The sequence below is a fragment of the Cetorhinus maximus genome, chromosome 3, assembly GCF_964194155.1.
Source record: "Cetorhinus maximus chromosome 3, sCetMax3.hap1.1, whole genome shotgun sequence".
NCBI classification, from domain to species: Eukaryota; Metazoa; Chordata; class Chondrichthyes; order Lamniformes; family Cetorhinidae; genus Cetorhinus; species Cetorhinus maximus.
The window spans coordinates 179,077,646-179,091,706 of record NC_135881.1 but is presented as its reverse complement, the minus strand read 5'-3'; the positions used below and the strand labels follow the sequence as shown (position 1 = coordinate 179,091,706).

The window sequence follows — 14,061 nt, the reverse complement described above, 5'->3', positions numbered from 1 at the left end:
AGGTCAGAGGCTAGGAATCATGTGACAATTAACTCCCCCTGACTCCCCAAAGGCTCTCCACCATCGACAAGACACAAGTCAGGATTGTGATGGAATATTCCCCACTTGCCTGGATGAGTGCAGTTCCCACAACACTCAAGAAGCTTGACGCCATCCAGGACAAAGCAGCCTGCTTGATTGGCACCACATCCACAAACATTCACCCCCTCCATCACTGTCACACAGTAGCAGGAGTGTGTACCATCTACGAGATGCAACGCAGGAATTCAAGGTTCCTTGGACAGTGCCTTCCAAACGCACGACCACTACCATCTAGAAAGACAAGGGCAGCAGATAGATGAGAACGCCACCACCTGGAAGCTCCCCCTCCAAGTCACACACCGTCCTGACTTGGAAATATGTCACTGTTCCTTCTCTGTCGCTGGGTCAAAATCCTGGAATTCCCTCCCTAACAGCACTGTGGATGTACCTGCACCACATGGACTGCAGGCGGTTCAAGAAGGCAGCTCACCACCACCTTCTCAAAGGCAACTAGGGATGGGCAATAAATGCTGGCCCAGCCAGCGAAGCCCACATCCCATGAATGAATTGTTTTTAAAAAAATAAGAATAAGGCAGAATTAAATTGAATGACACCAAGAATTATGTACTCCATTCAGTTGTCCATGACGGCCTAGTGTCAGTGACACCTAGAAACAAAAGACTTTTATATATAATATTTTTTTTTAAGTTACCATAAGTATGGAAGAAGAAAGAATACCACTCCTGGCCATTAACATGGTGACATGCCAGTCCGCTCTTTTAAATTTACTATGGTGGCATTTGAACCCATGAGCTCTAGGTTATCATTATCATAATCGCTACACGACCATGTTATGAGAGAGATATTCATTAGTATTTATATTGTAGCTTGTATTTTAGTCATTTGAGGGAAGAAAAGTTGAATTGGTAGCAATGGCTCAACAAGAAGACAAAGATCTTATTCAATTTGACAAACTCAAAATTGTAAGTGGTAAAGAAACTTGCCTTTTTAATTGATAGAAAACGTGGAAAAGGCAACTTTTATTTTTCCAGTGTATTTCGTGTTTTTGTTACCTAAAAGTGCTATGGATAAGTGAGGAAGATAGCTCAGTAATTTCATGCAATCAGGCAGAGGTAGAGTGTCTCTGTGAATTTGGAGAGATATTGGCTCTTGTGAAGTGGAGGATGAAGGTCAAAGAGACACAATGTTCCTGTAGATTAAGTGACTATTGAAGGAGGAAATTATATCTGGGAACTGAGAAAGAGAACGTGGTGGTGAAATGAGAATGGAATTCCAGGAGAGAGAATGACTGTTAGAGTTTTTGGGAAAGTAGTGCTATTGATTCCACCTACAGTTTTTTTTTTAGTTCACAATTCATAGATTTTTTATCTAATAAACAGTTCACATTTTTAAAGTAAACGGTTGCCTCTGTCAATGCATACAAAATTGCATTGAAAGAGGTAGTATTTGGAAGTATGCACGCTTTAAAATGTTCAAAGAGAACATCACAAAAACCTTTGTGACATTATTTGGAGATCTGGGCTAGGAATCCTAAAGTTTTCACAAACTTCCTAGAAATGCCCTTGTGTTTTTAATGTGCCAAATGTCATTGGGATCTGTCTTCCTTCAATAATGCTACAAAACTAGCTGCAGCAGAATGACTAGATCAGTGGTATCAACTGGCCCAAAAAACCCTCTAACTCTTATAACTTAACAATTAGTAATATGTTAACTCTTTAACTTACTAACTCTTTCAACCTACCTCCCACTTGCCACCTCTCCTTGTTGTCTCTCCCGCTCACTGCTTCCCTCCCTGGCCCTGCTGCTTGCCACCTCTCCTGCTCGCTGCTTCCCTTTCCCAAACCCTCACTGTGTGCAAAGGCTCGCGAGGGGAGGTGAGAGGGAGGAAGCAAGAGGGGCTTTGAATAGGAGGGTCGGGGAGGGAGACGGTAAGCGGGAGTGGTGATCGAAAGGGTCGGCAATCAGGCTGCAGAAAAGACAAATGCTGACATAGCTTTGCGCTCCAGGTACTGACATGAGTAACTTTTGACTGTTAATTCCACCTGATTAATCATGTCAGGTTCGTTCTCGCTCATTAATGTCCTGCTGTAAAGGGGTCTACCAGCCCTTTGCTCTAAACCTCATTCAAACATCGGGATGCGTGCTGCTGTAATAATTAAATCCATGGCACTTGATGGAATATTACGCAGCTGTGCAGATGCGCAGCTTCGAGGGAACATTGCGGTCAAGCTATGTTAGCAGTAAAATACACCCATACCCTGTGTGATAGACTGTGATTCAAAATGTTGACCTGGATCATTCCTACTTTTCTGCACCTCGACAATGCTCTGCATTTTTGGCTGAGTCTCCCGAGACCAGCTTCCACAGAAATGCAGAACATAGGGTCCCACAATGGGCTTCATCATAACGCTGGAGGGTTGGTGGGGAGACAAGCCATGCCTATTTGTTAGGGCAATAGCTGTAAAGCATGTTTAAATGTCCATTGTGAATGTTGGTGAATGGGCAGGTGGTAAGGCGGGTGAGAAGTGGGTAAATGGGTGAGGGGGGCAGGTCAGTGTTCGGGGTGGGGGGGGGTTGTTGTGTCAGGGGGCCAGTGTGAGTGATTGATGGGTCAGTTGTACAGTAACCACAGAAGTTAGACTAGGATTTTTCTGTCTAGCATTTCTTGGGTAACTACCCAGGTAAGCACTTCGGAACTATCCAAAGCCTTCAGAGGAACTCAGAGTCAGAGACTTTCACGGAGGGTCCCAGTGCGCAGGGGAATTGCCCATCGTAAGTTCAAACTTCCCGAGCAATTCCTGTGGAGGTCAGCGGGTTGAGATTTCGGGGGTGTCCCGACGCGCATCTTGTCTCATATGTCCAATCTCTAATGTTTAAAGCAGAAATTATAGCACCATGATGCAAAAATACTTCGAGTTTGAAAAATGAAAGTGTATACTGACATTAAGTTTTGCATTATATGCAGTGAACAATATTTTGAAATCCTAATGTCGATGTCTGTTTTGATAGCATCAGTATAATTATCACATCCAATGTATGAAAGCCCTAAGTTTACAGATGTGACCTACACATTATCTCCAAATCTAACTTTTCAGTAAGAATTACACGCATAGACATAAGTAGAATCCGCAGCACAGGAACAGATCATTTGGCCCACCAAGTATAGTTTGTACTTTGTGTTTTAATCGCCTTTCCTGTTCCTTCTCCCTTATGCTTGCCTGAGTCTCTTCTTGAATGCATCTGTGCTTCAGTCACTCCATGTGACAACACATTCTATATTCTTGCTACTCTGCGTAGAGAACGTAATAGGTAACTTAATGGAGTGTGGAGCACCTCACGTTCAGGATAAAATGAGTTTTTAACTAAATTGCAACATAATTGAAAATTGATTTCAACATTCCCTACAGATGGAATTCAATAAAAGAACCAAGTTTAAAGTAGGGGAGGGGAGAATGTTATGTACACTTTGATCATGATGTAACAGCAGGACAAAAATATTTTGGATTTTGGTAGACAGATCATTAGAGCTATTCAGTGTTGCAGGGGACCAAGAAAGCAGAAAATGTTAGATCGATAACAGGCCTGGATGAAGATGCATCTGGATTATTGAGTTTTGCTTTGACCTCCATGTGACAATTGGCATAGAATTATAGTCCAGAGGAGGCAGTGGGGCTGATTCAAGAATTTAAAGGAACCCTAATAAGAAAAAATAATCTATCCTGGTGCTTCGCTGTTAGTGTGACATTGTTAGGGGCGTAGAGGTATTGAGGAGGCAATTATGCAGATGGGGTAAGAGGATGAGTTAATAGAGGTCTTTAAGATTTCCATGAGTATGGAAAGTTTAGACTGATCCAGGAAAGCCCTTTATTAGGGCAGGGATTCAGTTAAGGTTGTCGAACAGGGGTGGACAAATCTTTCAGCCGGTGGGCCATATCTGGGTATGGAAATTTTACGGGGGCCTGGCCATAAACCCTCAAGAAACACAGAATTGTAATAAAGATAAATATTGTGCACATAATCATAAAACCTTGGTTCAGACAGAATGAGATCTTCCTCAATGTAAGAGTTAAATGAAGAAGCATACATGTAGGTCTGTGCAAAAGCGACCAGAGCTGAGGCAGAAGTAAGACACACAAACCCAACAGGAAAGGTGAATCAACTGTGGCTAACAAAATAAGTTAAAGATTACATTTGATCAAAAGAAGTGACTTATGAGGTTGACAGAAAAAGTGGTAAGCTTGAAGATTGAAAGCAATTCAGAATCCAGCAAAGGGTGACCAAGAAACTGACGAAGGGAAAAGAGAATATGAATGCAAGCAAGTGAGAAGCATAAAGGCAGACTGTAAAAGCTTCTTTAAGATTGACAGGCAGAGATAAGAGGAAAAGAGGGAAATGGCAGAGAAACCAAACAATTACTTAGTGTCTTTGTGGAGGAAGATGCAGAAAATCTCCCAGTAATACTAGAGAACCAAGGGACTAGTGAAAATGAGGAGCTGAAAGAAATTAGTATTAATTAAGATGTAATATTCAAAAAATTAACTGGATTAAAGCTTGATAAATCCCCTGGACCAGATTAGCTGCATCCCGAAGTGATGAAGGAGCTGGCTATAGAGATAGTGGATGCATTGGTGGTTATCTTTCAAAATTCTATGGATTCTGGAAAGGTTCCTGCAGACTGGAAAGTAGCAAATGTAATCCCACTATTGAAGAAGGGAGGGAGAGAGAAAACAGAAGTACAAACTTGTTTGATGTCAGTAGTAGGAAAAATGTTACAATCTGTTATAAAGGATGTGATAAGTAGACACTTGGAAAATAATGATATGATTGGACAGAATCAATATGGATTTATTAGAGGGAGATCATGTTTGACAAACCTGTTGGACATTTGTGAACATGTTACTTGTAGCATAGATAAAGGAGAACCAATGGGTGTAGTGTATTTGGATTTTCAGAAGGCTTTTGATAACGTGCCACACAGGAGTTTTAGTAAACAAAATTAGAGCACGTGGGATTGGAGGGTAATATACTGGTATGGATTGAGAATTGGTTAACAGACAAAAAAAAGAGTAGGAATAAATAGGTCATTCTCAGGATGGCAGGCTGTTATTAGTGGAGTACTGCAAGGATCAGTGTTTGGGCCAAAGCCGTTCACAATCTATATAAATGATTTAGATGTGGGGACCAAATGTAATATTTCCAAATTTACTGATTACCCAAAACTAGGTGGGAATGAGAGTTGTGAGGAGGAGGATGCAAGGAGGCTTCAAGAGGATTTGGAAAGGCTAAGTGAATGAGCAAGAACATGGCAGATGGAATATTATGTGAATAAGTATGAAGTTATCCACTTTGATAGGAAAAAACAGGCAGAGTATTTCTTAAATGGTGAGAGGTTGAGAAGTATTGATGTCTAAAAGGACCTGGATGTCCTTGTTCATGAGTCACTAAAAGCTAGCATGCAGATGCAGCAAGCAGTTAGGAAGGCAAATGGTATGATGGCCTTTATCGCAAGGGAATTTGAGTACAGGAGTAAAGATGTCTTGCTGCAATTGTATAGAGCCTTGGTGAGACCGCATTTGGAGTATTATGTATAGTTTTGGTCTCCTTATGTACTTTCCATGGAGCGAGTGCAACGGAAGTTAACCAGACTAATCCCTGGGATGGCAGGATTGCCTTATGAGGAGAGATTGAGGAAGCTGGGCCTGTTTTCTCTAGCGTTTCAAAGAATGAGTGGTGATCTCATTGAAACTTACAGAATTCTTCCAGGGAGTGACAGATGTGGATGTGGCTGGTGAGTCTAGAACCAGGGGACAAAGTCTCAGAATAAGGGGCAAGCCATTTAAGACTGAGATGAGGAGGAATTTGGTCACTCAGCAGGTGGTGAATCTTTTGAATTCTCTACCCCCGAGGAAGCTCGATCATTGAGCATGTTCAACTGCTGATGGTAAATGCCAAGCTGCCCAAATCCCCAAAGGGAAACTTGAAACAGCTGCCAAAACGTTTTTTGAAATTTGTATAGTATGAGGAGAGGTTCTGAAATCAAGAAATGATGTCTCCGACTACTTGCGATGATTTTATAGTAAAATAAACAGCTATTAAAATAATAAAGAAGAAAGCACAATTACACTTATACACAAGAATGGCTTTAGACAGTAAACAGTACTTTAAAACAGTTCCACAAGATCTTAACTTACCCTCAGAGCTAACCTTCCCATTTCCTGTTCAGCAAGCATCTTCCTAGATTTTAAAATCTATAGAATTCCAGTAATTTTTTACCACACTGCTTTTTTCCTTGGGGTATTCTCTGAGGCTGACAGCAACTGGGTGTTCGGTTCTGGCCTTTTTTATACTGTCTTCCTGGAGTTCTGCCCAGCTATCCTGCTGTCTTCTGGAGATCTGACCAGCTACCCCAGCTAGGCATCAGTATTTCCTTAAATGCATTCCTTCCCTTTGACCTCTCTATTGTCTCAACCAGTTTCTTCAGAAATGCTTTCTTCCCAGAATTGATTAAACTCATTTGTTACCCTGTCTCCTGGACTTGTAAAAACAAACTTACCCTATCTTTAACTTACTTGCACCTTTAGCAACAATAACTCAACTCAAAAATGCTCCTGTTATTGCTTTATGTAAAACTCTTATTGAAGTTCCTCTTGGTTCATTAACATATCAAAACCACTTCTTACTGTTGGTTTTAGACACGTGCAGTCACCCTGGCTCTTACTCCAATTACCTCAACCGCCTGTCTTCCAGCACATAAGAAAAATGACAGATGAAAAATATTACCTTTTCTTGACACAAGACAGAAATTGATAGGTTTCTGCATACTGATGAGGGATATGGGGATAGTGAGGAAAAATGGCGTAAGAGGTAGGTGATCGGCCATGATCTGTATGCATGGTGGAGCAGACTCGATGGGCTGAATGGCCTACTCCTATTTCCTATGTTCCTAAGTACAAGTGAACTGAATTTTAATACCTAATGCCATTACAATTAACACTCAGGTTATTTGCCATTCGTTGACATCATTTAGGTCCTGTCACTTAACTCATTTCTTCACTAAGAGGAAGACTCCTCCAAGCCATTGTATCACTCCTTGGTTTACATGCATTTTCAGGAACGTAAAACTTCTTAGCCCTAGGAATAGTACCTTGTCTCTTCAGCCTGCATATTAATAATGGTTGCAACAGTATTATCAGTCTTCTCTTTAAGAGAGTAAGTTTAAACAGTTAAGTTCTATACCTATTTGAAATGTATTTTTACAACTCCTTGGTTTTTACAGTTTTATTCCCTGAGACTTTACACTCATCCAGATATTCTCCCTCGGTTTTTACTTAACTTTCTCAGAGTTATAGAAACCCTCAAAGACCATGTGGGAAAATCAACTGTTTGGCTGGCAGGAGCAGTTGATTTTTTTTTTCCTTACTGGCTTGTTTATTGGGGGAGGGGGACTGTTTCGTATCTTGCAGGAAAATTGACATTTGGATTTAATTGCAAAGTCAGATTAGTCTACAATTTGTATATTACACAATTACACAACACAATCCAGTGTTGGAAACACTGAATTCCAGTTGCTGACATTGGAAGAGAGGAGTTTGTTTTGAATCTGATTATTGGGGAGTCTGGCCAACATCAGGCAACTGCACTCCATTGAGAGGTTTTTTGGTTTGAAACAAAAGCTGATAGCCTGAATATTGCATTTGGATAAGTTCAGTAAGTGTTGATATTCAATATGGAAGATTTGGTTTTAAAGTGAATGTCAGTAGTTGTGCTCAAGATGTTCTAGCACACTGCTGTCTATCTCATCCACTGTCCTTAGCTAATTAAATAAATGTATTCCAGGGTAAGCTTACGTAGTTGATCTTAAGGTTAATGTATTAAAAATGACTGGTTAATGTCCCACCCTCATATTTCTGACAATGGCAACAGAAACAGAAGATGCTGTTACCCACACTCTGCCCTCAGCACCTCCAAAAGCTTAAATTTGCAGTTGAATTTTTCACACCCACCTCCCCACACCCACACACCAAGTAGAAGTGCTGCATTCTTCACATGCCAAGGATAAGGCTGGCATAGCACCTTGTAACAGGATAGCGATATTTTACATAATAGCCTTATGTTTGTTTTGGAGACTAGATTGACCTTATCCACTGATGCACATTTATACTTTACAGATTCTGTTTTTTTTAGCCATTTTGGACTAATGGGTTTGTATTCTTGAACCCTTCTAGGACTGTAACAGTTTTGAACCAAAAATAAAAATGTGTCTAGTTTGTGGTGCCTTCTAATATTAAAAGTGCACTAATTCTACTGCAGTTATATGAGAAAATCTGTGATAGAGCTTAATTTAAATCAATTACTTTTTTAAAAATTGCAACTTGTGCATTTTTCATTACAGGTCAAATCTGTGAAAACTGGCTCTATTTTCTGGACGATATGTTGCTGCTTGTCCTACTTTTACATGGTAAGACAGATTGAACCTGTTACATTATTCCATTGAGTTTTATCAAAACTAAAAATAATTTAATAGTTTGTATTTCTATTGCTTAAATGGATGAAGCCTTACTGCTATTCAGTCTACATCCTGCTTTGCCCTCTTCCCAGAGCACCTTTCTCTTTGTTGTTAAAAATGAATAGTTTGCAGAAATTCAGGGGTGATGCAGCAAAATTATTGCATAGTTGTATCCCAAGTCTCTGAAGTACTAATCGCAAACCTAACTCACATTGACCAAATGTCTTCTGGTAGGTTGTCAGTGTGACCAATAATGGCAAAATTGCAGAGAGAATGTACAGCTAGTGTGTTACGACTGGGTGAGGAGGAATGAGTTGGCTCCCCTATTATTCAACCTCCTCGGCTGGTCACAACAAAGGTTGGTTTAAGATTCTTTCCCCTGTGGATACCTTTTCCAGTCCAAATGTATTTACTTTTTAACAAGGAGCCAATCAAACCAGGCTTTCTTGACTCAAAGAAAGAGTAAGTTTAGTAGTTACTAAAATCCAAGGAAAAAATAATAAAAGATGCAACACCCACACATACAGATCAGATATAAGGAAGTTAAGAGCCCAAATGAAAGTTAAAAGAATATACGAGTGAGTCTTTGGCTTGTCCGTGAGTCATAGTTTGTAGAACGTTGCAGCTGTTAAGTTAGGTAATTTTGATAGAACTCTGGAGTTGGCTTTGTTCAGTTTTGCACCCTGTTGAAGAAGACATCCTTTGAATGTTTCCAGAAAGATGTTTTTTCTGCAGAAGTGATTTAGAAGACTGGCGGTCCTTCTTGCTTCTTTTCTCTCTGTTTGTCAGGGCCAGTTTCTAAACTTATTTCTGTATATTCCCTGGTAGCGAATTCAATTGGCATATCTTGCATCCAAAGTCGATTTTGCTGTCATCTCAGGAACCTTTTGGCACATTGAGATATAAATCAACAAGAGATGATTTTTGGATGTCTGATGGGATGTAACTGATTGGGTGGCAGTTTCCATTGCCTTCACAGAAACAGTGATTTATAAGTCCAGTCTTTTGCATTTTTCATGCCTTCCTTTCAAATATCTTTGTTTGAAATGAGTATCGACAAACCCCACCTTCTTTCCCCTTCCAAAACCCACAGGTGTGAAATTCCATGCAATCTCTCAGGATAGATCTACCAGTACAGTCCATATAGGAAATTTCAAGATGGGGTCACTTTACACTATCGGCCAACTTTTGATCAATGTTTTTACTTGTATTTTTTTTAAAATAGGCCACCTTTAGGCAGTTCACTATGTCCGTGGTTAGTTGAAGTTGTAGGTAGATCTCAACTCTGTCATCATGTCTGTCACCGTGACAGGTGTTCCACTCACTTAAGTATTTAATTTTATAGTAATGCTTGATTCAACCCAATATTTAGACCTGAAAGATGAATTTCAAAATTACATTTAAGCTTGATTATCTCAAAGTACATTGCAGTTTTGGTTTGCGAATGCACCCACTTTTGGTTATAGTAGAGGAAGCACTTTGCTTTCTCTCTCTAATAATGGACAGCATTGACTTGGAGAACTCCTTCAGTCACCTGTTTTACACACACATGGCTGAACAAAATTTCATGTGCAAGAAGAACTAAGGAATGTACCTAATGATGTTCAGAGTTTCCTTTGAGCGTTATACTTTGTAAGCATTATTGTTTGATTTTAATCTTTGCCCAGCTTTGTTTGCTGATTGAACACAGTAAGGCCAAAATGATGTTTTAACTAGCGGAAGCCCGCAAAACACTTCTGGTCAAATTATTGTAACAGTACTTCTTTAGATACAAGATTTCTGGTTATTCTTTTACCAAAAACTTTAACCAAATCAAAACATCTGACTCTGGAAAAAGCTACGTAAACTGCATGTGTGCAAACAGACCTAGGAATATGAATAATAGCATAATACTGCAGATGCTGGAGACCTGAAATAGTAACAAAGTGCTGGGAAAACTCATCAGGTCTGGCAGCATTGGTGGAGAGATAGAGTTAACATTTCAAAAATACGAATTTTGTCAAGAGTCTGACCTTGTGACTATTTGTTTATCATCATAGAAAATTAAAGTCTTTTCTTCTGAGTTGAAAAGGCAAGTTTACATTGCTGGGCTCAATATTACTTGAGAAATTCATGCTCTTTTCCATGAAATCTGCCTGTAATATTTCAGCATCTATCATCAAAGAAAACAACTTCAGAACCACTAATCTTGTTCCATGATACAGCCTTTGTTTAGGCTTCACATTTTGTAGCAACATTATAACTGCTCCTTCCTTGAGTCTAATTTTGTGCTGTGGGGTACGCATTGGAATTATACTGTGTAGAAACTCTAGTGGGTATAGACTTTTACCATCTTCATCTATAGAATCAATGTATTTTAATTCATCTGACATTTTCAAAAACGTTTTAATTCAAATCTAGTGAATCTTCATTTTTAGTGTGAAGATAGCTTTTGAATAAGTTGTATCAAATAATTGTCCCCACCATTTTGCCATGCTTAAATTCTATCACCTCATCCCCTCCTTTCCCATGGCATTACCATCCCTTCCATCAATCCCATTCCACCCTTATGTAAACAATCTTTAGCCAGGCGAACTTTGTTGGGCTTCCCGTGCCTTTTGCTGTTTCTGTTCTCCACTCCTCACCCCGCCTCCATTGCCACCAACCATTGGCAGTCCCATGTACATCACGCGCTCCAGTCATCTGCATACCCCAAATGACTCCGTGTGCAACAGGCACCACTCACTAAATAAACCCAACAACAAACGCATCCCTCAAACTGACCAATCCAGGCAGACAAAAACTGAGTGTTATTCTAAATTTTAACAAAGTACAAATTTGCTTATAATTGATCTTGGCATGCTAATCCAGAAAATGAATTGTAAAATTCAGAAAGCTCATTCTTTAGCTAACCTTCCCTGCAAGATAAGTCAGCCAGGGAATGGCATTGGCCAGTAACTTGTCAGATTGCTCTATCTAATGAAATGATGCATCTAATGAGATAATGTGAGTGCCTCCCTGCTTCTGATTTGAGTAATAAATGCCGTAATGTCATATCGTCCCAATTTAAAATGTAAATACTCAGCTCCAACTGTATTCTTTACACGGTCCATCAGGGAGTGATGTGAATGTATAGGGCGATAAGTTATCTGTCCAAGAAGCTTTGCTAACCTTCAGAGCTCTACCTACCAGTCAGTTTGAGAGATGACAAAACACATTCCCAACCCTAAAAGATGAACACTAAGGAGAAGAAGCCAATACTGAAACCAATAAATGAACAAGGACAGCCATGTATTTTACCTGATTAATCTGCTGCGAAGTGTTCATGGCTTCAGTATTGGCCTTGAGCCATGGGAATGATTTTTGTCCATGCAAGCTTTACTTGTACTTGATTGTCAACTTTTAGTTTGATTTATTTTTGAACATTGATTTCAGGTATCTGCGTGGGGTGGCTACGTGTTCATCATCAACCTTATCCCACTACATGTGTTTGTATTGCTACTGATGCAGAGGTTCAGCAGAAGGATCTATATAGGTCAGTAAATTCTCCACAGTTGTTCCTTTCCAAAACAATTTCACAAATACTTGCACCTCGGTTAAGTTTTAGTGCAGTTGGATTAGATCTATATTTATTATGCTTTGTTGGCACCAGTTGATATCTTGTGGCATTACCGTGGGGTCTGTAACACAGTTATGATATTTTGCAAGATGGCCTTATTCCAAGCTGGTGAGTAAACTAATCAGGTTACAGTGGTTTAAAGCTTAAAAAAAACAATTGGCCTATTGAACTTGAGCTATTGTATTTTCCTTCTATTAGCCTATTAACTTGAAAGCAAATTTGGCTAACTTATTCAGATTATTCAATGTAGTCTGGCACGACCCAGATTGCATCAAGCGCACCCAAGTAAGACATCTGTTAGCTGGCAGTGTTCAACAGTAATTCCTCTGTTAGCTCACTTTACTACAGGGCTTACCGGTTTAAGAGCGTTGCAGCACAGCAAATTAGAAAGCAGCTGTTTTGAGGGGGGGGGGAAGCCCCTGATCAGAAAACTATAGCTTTCAGACATTTCTTTATTTGTCAAGTCAGAAAATCCAGATGCATATTTACAGCATTAGAATTTATTTTAAAATGACTCAATGTTTTAGCATGCTCTGTAAATGGCAGTTCTTTATTATTTGAAATTTCCCTTCCTTCAGTTTGAGTAGTAGATGAAATTCTGGGATTTGTAATCTACCAGTGTGATGTGCAGAGAATGACTTTTTCATTATGGGAGTTATACTCAATGTAGAGCCAACTGTGGCGACAATGCAAACTCAAACCTCAGATGCCAGAGAGGCAGTCAGTAAAGTAGAGGGAGATTTGAAAATGTTTCCTTATGGGTCAGTTAAATTGTACATTATATTTGAAATGCTATTCACGACTATATAAGGTTGATAAACTATGATGACAGTTGTAAACGTGTAAAAAAATGTTCTGAGCACTAAATTGCTCCCCCTTCTGCTAATTATTTGTAGGGTTTTTTGTGCTGTTTACTAGTGGCTTATTTGCTGATTCTTCTTGTTCATTCATTGCTGGGATGTGGGCATCATTAGCTAGGCCAACATTTATTGCCCACCCCTAACTTCCCTTGTTCAGAGAGTATTTAAGAGTCAACCACATTTCTGTGGGCCTGGAGCGGGTAAACCAGATGGGTTTTTACAGCAATCGACAATGGTTTCATTGTCATCGTTAGACTTTTAATTCCAGATTTTTCATTGAATTCAAATTTCACCATCAGCTGAGATTCAAACCAGGGTCCCCAGAGCATTACCCTAGGTCTCTGGAATACCTGTCCAATGACAATACCACTATGCCACCGCCTCCCCATCTGAGCCAGTTAGTGTCTTTCAGTTGATCGTGCTTCATTGCTTTTATGTGAAAATGGCATTTGGACCAATAAGTACAAGTGTCACAGATGCTCTGCACCTGTGATGCTTTGAAGTGTTATGGATGTTATCCCTTGCTGTATGGATGTGTATTACAAGCAAAACTTCCAACTATATAGAGGCTGAATGGGTGGTGTTGTGCATTTGGGGGAACTAAACCATTTAATGTCAGCTGTTTTAGTTTTACAAAGAGAATTTACTTTGACCTTTCAGCAAATATTTTATTCATATTATTCAAAATATTTTGCCAATGAATAGCATGCACAGTAGCAAAAATATGTTCTCCTTGCTGCTAAAGCCTATAAATATTTATTCTCTCTGACACTCCATCTCAAAATAAGACATTGGCTTTATTTGGCATTTACTTGTAGTCATTCCCTTTCTCATATAATGACTGGCATGGGAAAGGAGCCAATCCCTTCAAAAAATAAAGTAACCTGGCTAAGATGAATAAAATGCTGTCTTTTCCCTTCATGCCAGCCCAAACCAGCCTATTTGCTTGTGAGTGATCATTTGGAATTTGCAGACTGTGACATTCTATAGATCCAGCTAATACCCATAAGACTGAGAGTTTCTAAATAAGAGAAAGATAAGGCATACAGAATCCT

The 14,061-nt window shown here is 39.6% G+C and overlaps 1 protein-coding gene across 1 annotated transcript in view; it reads left to right on the top strand.

Moving 5' to 3' along the window:
* stt3b (STT3 oligosaccharyltransferase complex catalytic subunit B) overlaps positions 1 to 14,061 on the top strand; it is a 101,982-nt gene that overhangs the window by 52,593 nt on the left and 35,328 nt on the right. Inside the window, 2 exon segments of the mRNA XM_078539342.1 lie at positions 8,435 to 8,500; positions 11,963 to 12,062. Coding sequence (XP_078395468.1) covers positions 8,435 to 8,500; positions 11,963 to 12,062 — 166 coding nt within the window.